The sequence below is a fragment of the Octopus bimaculoides genome, chromosome 9 (genome assembly GCF_001194135.2).
Source record: "Octopus bimaculoides isolate UCB-OBI-ISO-001 chromosome 9, ASM119413v2, whole genome shotgun sequence".
Classification (NCBI taxonomy): domain Eukaryota; kingdom Metazoa; phylum Mollusca; class Cephalopoda; order Octopoda; family Octopodidae; genus Octopus; species Octopus bimaculoides.
The window spans coordinates 84,947,866-84,960,413 of NC_068989.1; the positions used below are offsets into that span (position 1 = coordinate 84,947,866).

The 12,548-nt window shown below is 35.2% G+C and overlaps 1 protein-coding gene and 1 non-coding gene across 2 annotated transcripts in view; both read left to right on the plus strand.

Moving 5' to 3' along the window:
- LOC106878495 (ATP-binding cassette sub-family F member 2) overlaps window positions 1-8,414 on the plus strand; it is a 23,214-nt gene extending 14,800 nt beyond the window's left edge. The window contains exons 9-16 of the mRNA XM_014927718.2: window positions 1,018-1,113; window positions 1,319-1,438; window positions 2,202-2,291; window positions 2,933-3,043; window positions 3,661-3,723; window positions 4,795-4,923; window positions 6,580-6,783; window positions 7,581-8,414. Of these exons, the coding sequence (XP_014783204.1) occupies window positions 1,018-1,113; window positions 1,319-1,438; window positions 2,202-2,291; window positions 2,933-3,043; window positions 3,661-3,723; window positions 4,795-4,923; window positions 6,580-6,783; window positions 7,581-7,703 (936 nt within the window). The 3' untranslated portion in view covers window positions 7,704-8,414. The remainder of the gene's footprint in view (window positions 1-1,017; window positions 1,114-1,318; window positions 1,439-2,201; window positions 2,292-2,932; window positions 3,044-3,660; window positions 3,724-4,794; window positions 4,924-6,579; window positions 6,784-7,580) is intronic.
- On the plus strand, window positions 4,487-4,680 carry LOC128248782 (U2 spliceosomal RNA). Its single transcript, XR_008264949.1, has one exon. It is a non-coding gene; the product is annotated as a U2 spliceosomal RNA (small nuclear RNA).
- Window positions 8,415-12,548: the final 4,134 nt, after the last annotated feature.

Sequence of the window (12,548 nt, forward strand, 5' to 3'; positions counted from 1 at the left end):
CCCCCAACCACGACTCAGCAAGAGGAGATACAATAGTTCAGAAGTAGTTAGGACACACTCTGTTGGATTGATTAATCCACAGGGCATCCAGCTCTAAAAACCATGCCAAAGCAGACCTCACCAGTGCTGGTGCCGTGTAAAGAAAAAAAAAAAATTACAGACTCTATGGTTTCTATGGCTGGATGCCAGCCATAGAAACCATGCCAAAGTAGAGAGTGGAGTTTGGTGCAGTCCTCTGGTTTACCAGCTCCTGTCAAACCATCCAACCCATGCTAGCATGGAAGACATGTTAGATGATGATGTCTGAGAGAGAATAAATTATTTTTCAAAAGATTTCATCAAGTTCATAATTATTATTAAACATTAGATTCTACACCCATTGGATATGTAGATGGAAGAAATTTCAAATGTACAAAAGTGTCTTTTATTATTAATATTACTATTGATACATAATAGGGGTTTCATGTATATTATATATCATCATCGTCGTTCTCGAGTGCACTTGATTACTCTGAAGTAAGGATTATGTTGCTATTATAACAAAGCCATACTAATTGTCCAAAATATACAGTATCTTATCTACCATGGTATAAAGGATTCAACTGTATGTAACAAATAGTGTTATATCTGTAATAAATGTGTGTTTGTATAACTCGTGAGTCCTGCTAACATATGCTGCCTTTGTTTCAATTAATTTTTAAAATAATGAATTTAGTAAAATAACTTTCTAATTATTAAGCTGGGGTCTGGAAAAAATTAGCATAAAATTTTGATAGAAGACTATAATTTAGACCACTTTAAAGCAGTAAGTTTGTCCTAAACCCTGGGACAGTCTCAAGCAGGTTAGTATCAAAAGGGTTAAAATGTTTCTCTGTTTTCTACCTATCCCTTGTTTTACTCGGTTTCTCTGACAACAACAAACTTGTGATTTTATTTCTAAATCTTCAGCTCATCTTAACTGTTGATGTTTTTCTTCCTTCCAGCAGTTGCACTAACTCCCTGTTTTCTATGTTCCAGGGCAATTTTGATGCTTATATACAGACAAGGAATGAAGTTGAAGAAAACCAGATGAAGAAATATAAATGGGAACAAGACCAGATAGCTCATATGAAGGTGTGTATGTCACATTAGCTTCTTAATTTCGTTCTTGCTAGACTGCTGCATTGGTGTTTGGGGTACATGTTGAAGACTGGCATGGGGGTACATACAGAAGACTGATGGTGTTGTTAGTAGATCTAGAAGACTGGTATTAGTGTTGTACATATATTGGAGAGTACTTTAAACTTCTCCTTATTTTTTTTTTCTTTCTTCACTTCAGAACTACATAGCCCGTTTTGGTCATGGCAGTGCCAAGTTAGCTCGGCAAGCTCAGAGCAAGGAAAAAACTTTGAAGAAGATGGTGGACAGTGGTTTAACAGAAAAAGTAATTTCTGATAAAGTAAGTTTTTTTTTTATTACCATTCAGCAAGAGACACAAGAACCCTTCACCCACCCTGTCTTTGATCCTTCCTGTAATTTTTTTCAGTTTGTGATCCTTTATTTTTGGTTTTGCTATTGGTAGCCCCAGAAAATATGTAGAAAATATTTTAAATTAAGCCGTGTAATTTGAAGACTCCTGTGGGTATAGGACTTTCAGACAATCCTTTTATCTAAGGACTGCTGTGGTTGGTTCTATTTTAAGGTTTATTAACCCTTTTAATGCAGAAAGCAGTTTTATATATACTGTTCTCTTTTGTTGAGGAATTTCATGTTTGAAATTGTTTTCTATTGAGATATGTCAAGTTTACTGAGACAATGCAACTTTTAGAAAATACCAATTCTAGTTTTTGGTTGATATTTAACATCATTACTGGAATAGCCATGAGACTTAATTTTTTAATAGAAGGGTTAATGGAAAATAACCTGGCCTGGGAAATCTTTCGGCTTTAATTGGGATAATTACATTTGAGGAAAAATTAATAATGGGTAGCGTCTTGAATCTTATGTGTTTGTAGTTGGATTTAATTTTGTGACTGTTGGTTTGAGAGCAGTTTGGTGTCATCAGTTGTCTTTTACCAATGTTAACAGAAAATTAGAATGGTCTTTTGATGAAAATGTAGTGACTTCACTCTCCACTTCATGGAGGAGAGAAAGATGTATTATAAAAGCTGAAATTCTACCTTGTCTTAGATTTGAACCTTCTACCTTTTCTTTTCTTTCAGACATTGGCGTTCTTTTTTCCATCGTGTGGCACTTTGCCACCTCCTATTGTCATGGTGCAACATGTCTACTTCCGCTATGCACCAGATAAGGTGAGTTATGTCCCTTCACACATTTCTTTACTTTCCACCTGCAAAGTTTAGCTTTGGTGGATTTATTGTGTGTGTTCTCTCATTATTTTTCTGGACTGTGTGGATTTTCAATTCAAAGATTATGGGCAACTTCCAGAAGTGCAAAGGGTTATTCTCCATCTTTTAATCTCTTTCGCCCTGACTATTGACCCTTCTCCTATCTTTCGTTTTATCTTGCATATTTTTATATAAACAACAAGCAAACTTAATAGATGAAACTTTAGTCATTTGGGTTTTTAAGTCGCATGAAATTTGATTTCTCACATTGAAATCACTGATTGCAAAATAACTCGTGAGAACTAAAAGGCATGTGTTAATAAATGTTAGGGGATATTGGGTTGTTGTGGAATTGAATCCTTTTAAACTGGTTCAGTGCATGCAGTAAGCCATGTAATTTGAAGACTCCTGTGGGTGTATGACCTTCAAACAATCCTTTTATCTAATCAGTGGCTAAATTTTCACTGGGCAACAACAGCGAAACTGTAAGTCGGTGAGAAATTAGATATGTTCTGTTGCCATATACATCTTTTTCGGTAGCTTTGTATTTAGTGCTCACCTGTCTTTGAACTTCTAACTGTATCTCATAATTTGTCTGTTTGCAGCCTTTTATCTATAAAAATTTGGATTTTGGTATTGATCTTGACACCAGAGTTGCCTTGGTCGGACCGAACGGAGCTGGGAAATCAACGTTGTTAAAACTGTTATGTGGTGAGGTAAGTTGGTTTCTTATAAGTATTTCTCTTGCTTTTTTTTCTCTTTATATCTCTCTCTCTCTCTCTCTTTTGATGTATATTTATTTCCCTTTCAACGTACATATAAGAAGTCTTGCCATCTGTCCAACTTTAAATATTTGATCTGTGTAAAAACAATGCAATAAAGTGTTCCCTGAAGAATTGTTATGGATCAGCATCCACTGCAGAGGATGCATATTACCATAATGGTGAAACGTACGTAGGGCACAAATGATATAAACTGCCTCTTGTGTTTATCATACTTTCCCTTTATAAATATATATCTATTTAAATTGTTCTGTTAGATTTACTCAGGATACTTGTGTAATATTATGATCAGTCTCGTATATATCAATGTAGTTTGGTCTGTGCAAGAGAGTGGAATGTAGTTGCTGAGGTTAGATTTCAAGATGATGATCTTTACACATGGTATAATGCTGTCTATCAGAATAACAAAATAATGAGTCTTATAAATTGTGCCACCAAGTGGCAGTAACAGTTCCATTGGAGGAACGAACCAACTAAATCAGTCTTGTATAATTTGTTCATGTAAACTTTGTTTCTGAATAACTCTTATTTGCTTTCTCATTTTTCTCCAGCTTGTACCAAGTGAGGGATTGATTCGGCGCCATTCCCACTTAAAGATTGGTCGTTATCACCAGGTAAACAAGCAGTTTATTTTCGTATGTTTGAGAATTGCTGGTTGGGTCTTTTAATGATGATATCTTGGTAAGAACACGTTTGATAGTTGCTCCAATATGTCCGTTGGTATTGAAAGGAGAATGTCAACTGCCATTTTGTGTCTACCTTAAAAAAACTGTTTTGTTAAAGAAACAAACGAAGGTTTCTTTGTCTTGAATTAATAATCATGTCCTATGGTTGGTCAGCAAGTTGATTGGTTTATTGGTTTGCTGTGACAGTGAGGCTGTAATATTGTTTTCAAATTTTGGCACAAGGCCAGCTATTAAGGGTTAAGGGGTAACTGATTACATCAGTTGCAGTGTTCAACTGGTACCCATTTTATTGACCCCGAAAGGAAGAAGGCAAAGTTGAGCTGGGTGGAATTTCAACTCAGAACGTAAAGACTGATGAAATGCTGCGTGGTTGCCCTTGCATACAGGCCTGTCCCTTGTATCCCTCTTCAGCTGAGCATCCCTAATCTTGTGGGCACATAAAAAGCATCTGTGCCAGTGCTGTGTAAAAGCATCCAGTATACTCTGTAAAGTGGTTGGCATTAGGAAGGGCATCCAGCTGTAGAAACCATGCCAAAACAGACATGGAGCCTGAACAGGCCTTCAGCTGGTCAGTTCCTGTCAAATTGTCCAACCCATGCCAGCATGGAAAACAAATGTTAAATGATGATGATGATGCTGATAGTTCTGCCAGCTCACTGCCTTCAGTGTGGCTGTAATATTCCCTGGTTGGTCAGCTTCTCGGCCTTTTGGCTAAGATCAAAGTGTAGTATCTGTTCTTATCAGCTTAATATCTGATATGGTCCCTATCTGGGACCATTGATATTAAATTGATTTTTAGAATGAGGTGAAGAGTTAAGGGCTTGCTCTGTCTTTGCCACGGGTTGGCCTGGTATAGCAGTACTTTCAGGATTCAGCCCATCTCTCACCCAGGAGATAAAAATAAAATATTCTCTGGCTGGTCAGCTAGCATGATGAGCCATCAGTTATTCATTTTGTTAAAGTTGTTCTATTGAATCTTTTTTTTTTTCGTATGTTCAGCATCTAAGAGAAATATTAGACCTTGAGATGAGCGCTTTGGATTGGATGATGAAGTGTTACCCAGACATTCGTGAAAAGGAGGAAATGAGGAAAATAATTGGTCGTTATGGGTTGTCAGGTCAACAACAGGTATGTCCATCTTTCTCACCACATCACCACCATTTATGTCCCCTCTTGTTCCTTAATTTAGTCTCCTGCTGACCAGTGTCGTTTCTGACCTTCTTCAGACATAATCAGTCTCTGATCTTTATATTCTCTTGCCTTCATTGCTTTTCTTTTTTCCTTCCAAACTCCCCCCCCCCCAATACTCTTGCTTCTCTCTTTTGCTTCCATACTCTGCTTGCCTTTCTCTCTCCCTCCCTCTATACTTTCCCTGCTTCCCTCTCTTTTCCTTCCACGCTCTACTCACTTTCTCTAAATCAGGTGAGTTGTTCTATGGACCTTTATAGATCAACTGTCTTCAACATACAAAACACATGACCGGTTCATTAGTGATGAATACTGCCTAAACTCCTTGTCACATGTGGTGTCAGAGGAAACAGAGGTCACATGTGGCTAATGTTTGACATTATTGTGCAGTGGGCCATCTGAAATGTCCCTGTCTTGTGGTTTTTTTACTTAACTTTTTAACTTCTCTTGAGAAACATATAACAATGACAGTAGTATTACCTGAATTTATCAATATTGCTTTTCATTTCTCCAAGTTTGATAAAATAACACCAGTAATAAACTAACTCCAACATAATTGCCATCCCCCCTTAACCTCAATGGTGGCAACGTTACTGAGATGTTATAAGTGTTTATTTTAGTATATTAGCATTGACTTTAACTTCTTCTAAAATTGTTTTGCTCAGTTTATATCGTTACTAGTTTAATATGTAGTGTTGAGAAACAATACTAATTACATGAAATGTTTACACATGCATGACATCTCTTTGGTATCAGTGATTGTAATTAGTAAGTATCATCATCGTTTAACGTCCGCCTTCCATGCTAGCATGGGTTGGATGATTTGACTGAGGACTGGTGAACCAGAAGGCTGCACCAGGCTCCAATCTGATTTGGCAGAGTTTCTACAGCTGGATGTCCTTCCTAATGCCAACCACTCCGAGAGTGTAGTGGGTGCTTTTATGTGCCACCGGCATGAAGGCCAGTCAGGCAGTACTGGCAACGGCTACGCTCAAAATGGTGTGTTTTACGTGCCACCTGCACAGGAGCCAGTCCAGCGGCACTGGCAACGACCTCGATCGAATGATTTTTCATGTGCCAGTAAGGCGACGTTGGTAACATTCACACTCAACTGGTGCTATTTACGTGCCACTGGCACGGAAGCCAGACAGCTGCTCTGGCAGCGATCACGCTCGGACGGTGCTCTTAGCGCTCCACAGGTGCCATCACGATTTCGCTTTCACTTGCTCCAACAGGTCTTCACAAGCCGAGTTGAGTGTCCAATGAAGGAGAGCTTGGCATGGGTGCCAGTCGTCGAATTTAGTTCGATATTAAAAACAGTATGAATAAATAGGCATTATATTTAACAGGGTAATCTGAATGCTAAAGGGTTAAACCAGCTGTATCCAGCCCAAAACTTTTTACCTGTTTTATGTTCTAACTGGCCAGATCCAGCCTCTCGCACCTATCCTGCAATGACATTCTAAAGATAACGATGTCTTGAAACTACAAAATAATTCATTGTTAATTCAAAACAATGTAAATTATCAATAATACATTTGATAGAAGAATCTGAATGCTACAGGGGTTAAATGGTGTTATTGTTTGTGTTTGAAGGTTTGTCCAATAAAGAATCTCTCTGATGGTCAAAGATGTCGCGTTATCTTTGCCTGGTTGGCTTGGCAAAGTCCTCATATGCTCCTGTTAGACGAACCTACCAATCATTTAGATATTGAAACTATTGATGCCCTCGCAGAAGCCATTAATGACTTTGACGGCGGAATGGTTCTTGTGAGTCACGATTTCAGACTCATTTCTCAGGTAAGTCACCGCTCTATAATACACATACTCTCACTCCCACATACCTTCACTCATTCAAAAGCACATGCACTCAATTGCTTGTTCATCTAAACGTATTTCCTCAAATCTACTCATTCGGTCATGGATGCTGATATGGCTCTGTGGATAAAAAAAAGTTCACATGATAAAAGTCTGGTTTTGGATGTTATCACATTGCACAGTTCTCTATCTGCTACTTGTTGACCAAAGTCTCGAAAGTAAAGTTCGCTGAGTGGAGCCTGCCTGTCCTTACATGGTAGCTCAATCTAATGCTTGGTTTAACATCATCATTTTATCCTAGGATGACTCTGGTGGAGTCCTATCTGCTATAACATTCATTTACTCAGTCGAGCATGTTTACTCACTCAATCATACAATCACTCATTCATGCAAACATATAATCATTTACACATTCAAACACTTGTTCATTCACTCAAATACTCATGCATTCCTCCACTCATGTTAAGACTCACTCTTTCACTTTCTCAGTTTTATATATTTTTATTCATGACTGACCGATCTTATTTCAATATCCACATTTGTTTCTATGGGTTGTTTGTAGTGGATTGGAAAAATCTTGCGCAGTAGTCAGTGAGGGAAAGGGACCCTGTCCAGTGGTTGGTGAGGGAAAGGGACCCTGTCCAGCGGTTGGTGAGGGAAAGAGACCCTGTCCAGCGGCCGGTGAGGGAGGGGAATTGGACCCTACCCAGTGAATTTAATAAGTTTTTTTATTGATTTAACTGAATTCTATTTGTTTTATTGTTTCTCTGTATTTGTAGGTCGCCCAGGAAATTTGGGTGTGTCAGAACCAGACAATAACAAAATGGGACAAAGACATTTTCTCTTACAAGGAATATTTGGCCAAGAATGTCCAAGAAAAGATGGCCAATTTGGATAAATAACCAAAACTTCGTTTTAGGAAGTCTTCAATTTTTTTATTACTTTTTTTATTGTTATTTAGGCTGGACAGAAAAAAAACCTTTTAAAAGATTGCCATACTTCTCCAGTGGTCATTTCATGCACAAACTTTTGCATACATATGCACATACACATGCATATATACCTACATGAAAGTGCATGTACATACTCATGCATATTCATGAGTATGTAGTCATGCATATTCATGAGTACATGAACATCTGTAAGCATATGCATACATATGTAAACATCCACACGAGTACATATGCATGTGTTCGCCTACATCTGTAAACATACATGCACACATGCGCTTACATATGAATATATAAGCATAGGCATATTTCTGTCGACATAAACACACATATGCTTACATGTGCATATGTAAGCATACATGCAGGCACACACATTTGCATACATTTGAGTAAACATGTATATATATTTATACGCACCCAAGCATCTATGGATCTATGTACTAGTGCATTAATGCGCACACTTTGTATTTGCATGCAAATGTGATGAAGAGTTGCAAGTGTTCAGTGCATGTTTGTTGTTGTTATGCAAGGTTGGTGCAACAACATCACAGCAATGACATGTTTTAATAAAACTATTGTTGATATTTTAGTTAGAATTTAACACGAGTAAAAGACTGTTGGAAAAAAAAAAAAACAACAATTCTCATTATGTCCTTCACTCTCTTTCTCTCTTTGTTTCTTTCTTACACAATGCCTTTAAGGCCATCTGTCACTGTCTGTATGTATAAGTGTGTGTAATATATACGTCATTTCTTTCTTGCTGTCATCTGAGTGTGTATGTATGTATATATATCTTGTTGATATCATGTTAAGCTGTCGTCGGCCAAATGTATTATTTTCGATATTTATTTTTGCTTGCAAATAGCCAGTTCTTTTGGTCAAACTATCGTATCTCCAGCTGCTTCAGATGCCAAGATATCAAAAATTGTAAAAGTGTAGTATAACGGTTTTGCTATGGAATGGTGAAACTTTTTTTTTTTTTTTAAAGCAATGTTTTGGACTTAAGGCACTTTTGCATAATAGCAACTATATATATATATATATATATATATTAATAATATTAGGGAATAAAATCCAAAACTTACAGGAAAAATTCAATAGGAATGACTTACGATGAAGTTAATGTAGTTAAAACGGCTAGGAAATCGTTGATTAGATATAATAAATTGTGGGCTAGGAAGGATACTAGGGATTATTTTGATATATCTATGGGGGCACCTGATTTAATAGGTGTTTATTTATTATTGGAACTTCAATTAGAAAATTTAAAATTGGAGGGTCGTTTATATAGTGATGACCTTTTATTAATAACTAAGAATTGCACCAATAGAACACTAGAATTATAGAAGAAACTATATAGTTTTTTTTAAAAGAAATGCATAAGGTATTACTATATATAATGAGAACTATAGTGTTAATTACTTAGATGCTAATTTTAATTTAATAACAGGTAAAACCCAACCATTCCATAAAATTAATGAAAACTTTAGATATATTAATGCTAATAGTAATCATCCACCCTCAATTAAGAAATCGTTAACAGATAATATAGGTAAAAGAATATTGTTACTTTCTTCTAATTTTGAGATTTTCCAAAAACATGCACCTTATTATAATGAAGTCCTGTGGGAGGTGGGATGTAATAGTAATATTAAATTCTTTAATAATTCTAAATATAATTATAATATAAATGATTCCTATATTTTTTATAATAAACTTAACATTAAGAATTATAAGTTTTATCTATGTAATTATGGTATTAATAAGTATTATGATAATACAAAACATAAATATGATAATAATAGACTAAAAAATAAGATTAAATTTAATTCATTTAATGATAATAATATAAAAAATAAATATAATATAGATAAGAACAAAATTTGATTAATTATTCCTTATGGAGTTAAACATTATTAAAGAAATTTTAAATATAATTGAAGTATTCATTAGAGATAATGAAAAATATTTTTTTTCTAGTAATAATTTTGGAGTTGGTTATTCTACTACTAATAATGTTGGTAATATTATTTCTTCTTTTTATAAATTTAAGCTGAATAAGTTTTACAAAAACAAATCTAATAATTATTCCAATAATAATAATATAGACCAGAATATAATTAATTGTACATGTAGAGATAAAACTTAATGTAAATTTAATAATAAATGTAATTTGGAGGATGTAGTATATAAATGTGTAGTGACTTTGATTGATGATAATAATAGGAATGGTTACAATTTAAATACTATTTACATAGGGTCGACTTGTAATAAAATTAAATTACGTGTGGCTCAACATATGAATTCTTTTAAGAATAGAAGTTTAATTAATTCTACTGTGCTTAGTAAATATTAGCTTAACAGAAATTCTTCGATAAGTTAGGGTTTTATTTTAAGTAATGTTAAATACTTTTCGATTATTCATTGTTAAAACGTGTATTATTTTATATTTATTTGATAATTATTATGAGTTTAGATACGTTCATTGATTTTATTATTATTATTTTAGACCTGAAGAATCGAATTTATTTAAAAATATAGTGACAAAATGCATGTAGTCTATTTAATGCTATTTGATATTTATTTATTGATTGTGTAATTTATTGATTTTTGGAATAGGGTTTTTGAGGTATATTTGTTTTTTCTGGATGGTTTGAATGACGTTTTTCATTGTTCAATTTGTTTATAATAGTTTTTTCTCTAAATTATATACACACACGCACACACGCACACGCACACACTCTCACACTCTCTTTCTCTCTCTCTCTCTCTCTCTCTCTCTCGTGTGTATACAACTATTTCTCTTTTTGTGCCACCTTTTCCTGTCAGTCATTTGTTCATTTCCCTTGTTTAAACCACTATCTCAGTTTGTGTTTATATACATGTGTGTGTGTGTATGTACGCTGATTTTCTACAGCTGGATCGTCTTCCTGTCACCAACTTTCACCTGTTTCCAAGCAAGATAATATTTTCCCATGGCCAGACATGATTTTACAGAAGATGGGAAATGAACAGCACTGCGTGTATGATGAAGCTCAACTGCAACTATGGTGCAACAGCAAAACAAACATGCATGTGCATAAGCATGTGTGTGTATGTGTATATTTTATATTTGTGTGTGTGTGTATATATAAAGTGTAAATACAATAAACAAAATGGACAATGAAGGATGAACAATAGTTGACAAGTGAGTTAACGTAATGTTTTGGGTGTTAGTCCTTCATCATAAAAAGAGAGACATTGTGGACAGAAAAAAAGGAGCAAAGACTTAGAAAGTAGGGAAGGGGTAAATGCAAATAAATGTTCACAGCTGTGAATAGGTAGCCCTGCTAAGGACTAGCCTTCCAGTCAGAGGAAATGTTGGCCTGGTCCCCTAACCAGCAGGGGTGACATCGTTTGTATAGCTAAAATGATGCAAAGTGCATTGTGACTAGTGATGTATAACATCTGATTGGTCAATCACATGATCATCATCATCATTTAATATCATCTGCTTTCCATGCTAGCATGGGTTAGACAGTTTGGAACTAGTAAGCCAGAGAACTGTGCCAGATTCCAGTCTGGTTTGGTATGATTTCTATGGGTGGATGCTCCTCCTGACGCCATCCATTTCAAGAGTGTAATGGGTATCTTTTATGTTCCGCTGTCACAGGTGGGTGCCATTTACAGAACACTGGCAATGGCCACAACAATGATTTCACTTGACATGTCTTCTAAAGCATAGCATATTCTTTTCTACTCTAAGCACAAGGCCTGAAATTTTTGGGGAGGGGGCCAGTCGATTAGATTGAACCCGGTACACAACTGGTACTTTATTGACCCTGAAAGGATGAAAGGCAAAGTTGACCTCAGTGGAATTTGAACTCAGAACATAAATTTCTGCCATTTTGCCACCTTTAAAGCACAGCATATTGTCAAAGGTCTTGGTTACTTGTCATTCCTTCCTTGGAGATCATGCTTCACCACCTTGTCGCTTACCTCTGTGAGGCCCATATGAGATATGTGTATGTGTGTTTAAAATATTTACTGTATTTTGAAATAATTGTATATTCATGAGAAATTTTTTTGATATTGAATTTCATACTATGTCTAAAGTAGTATTGTATTTAAAATATATATAAATATATGAAACATGACAGCTTTAAAGATTTAAAATATGTATGTAGTGTAAATCTAGATGACAATACAGGTAAATATGGAATTAACTTAACACTTTAATGAGAAGTGAAGAAAATGGCTTAACATTTAGTGTTTGTTTCTTTCTTCTGATGGACAAAGTGAGAAGGTTTTTGTTTAGAAACGAAGGGATCAGGAAACTGTTCTTATGGGATGAGGGAGTTAATGGAGGTTGGAATAGATATGTAGATGAAAGTAAAAGGGTATCTGGCTTTGGAAGTGTGCAGAAGTATCATTTTTGGGCATACAAGTTGGTGTATTTTCACTGGGAACATTTGGTCCTCTCAAGTTATCTTGGTGTATAATTCAACCTGCCTTTGTTGGTTTGAAAATTTCAGTTTGTATGCCTGAAAATAAAGTTAGTGGGTGCTGTGCTATTGGTAATGTGAAAAAGTATGTGATGAGGGCACCTGTGCTACAATATCATTCTAAAAATAAACAGTCACATGATCACAATTTTGATGCTTCAAGGCAATTCATAATTAATTCAAAGCAATGTGAATAAATGAGCATTGCATTTGCTAAAATAATCTGAATGCTAAAGGGTTAAACTAAATTTTTAAGTAAAAGAATATGAATTCAGTGAGAAATTAATGGAATTCTTTTCTTTTTTTTTTTTTT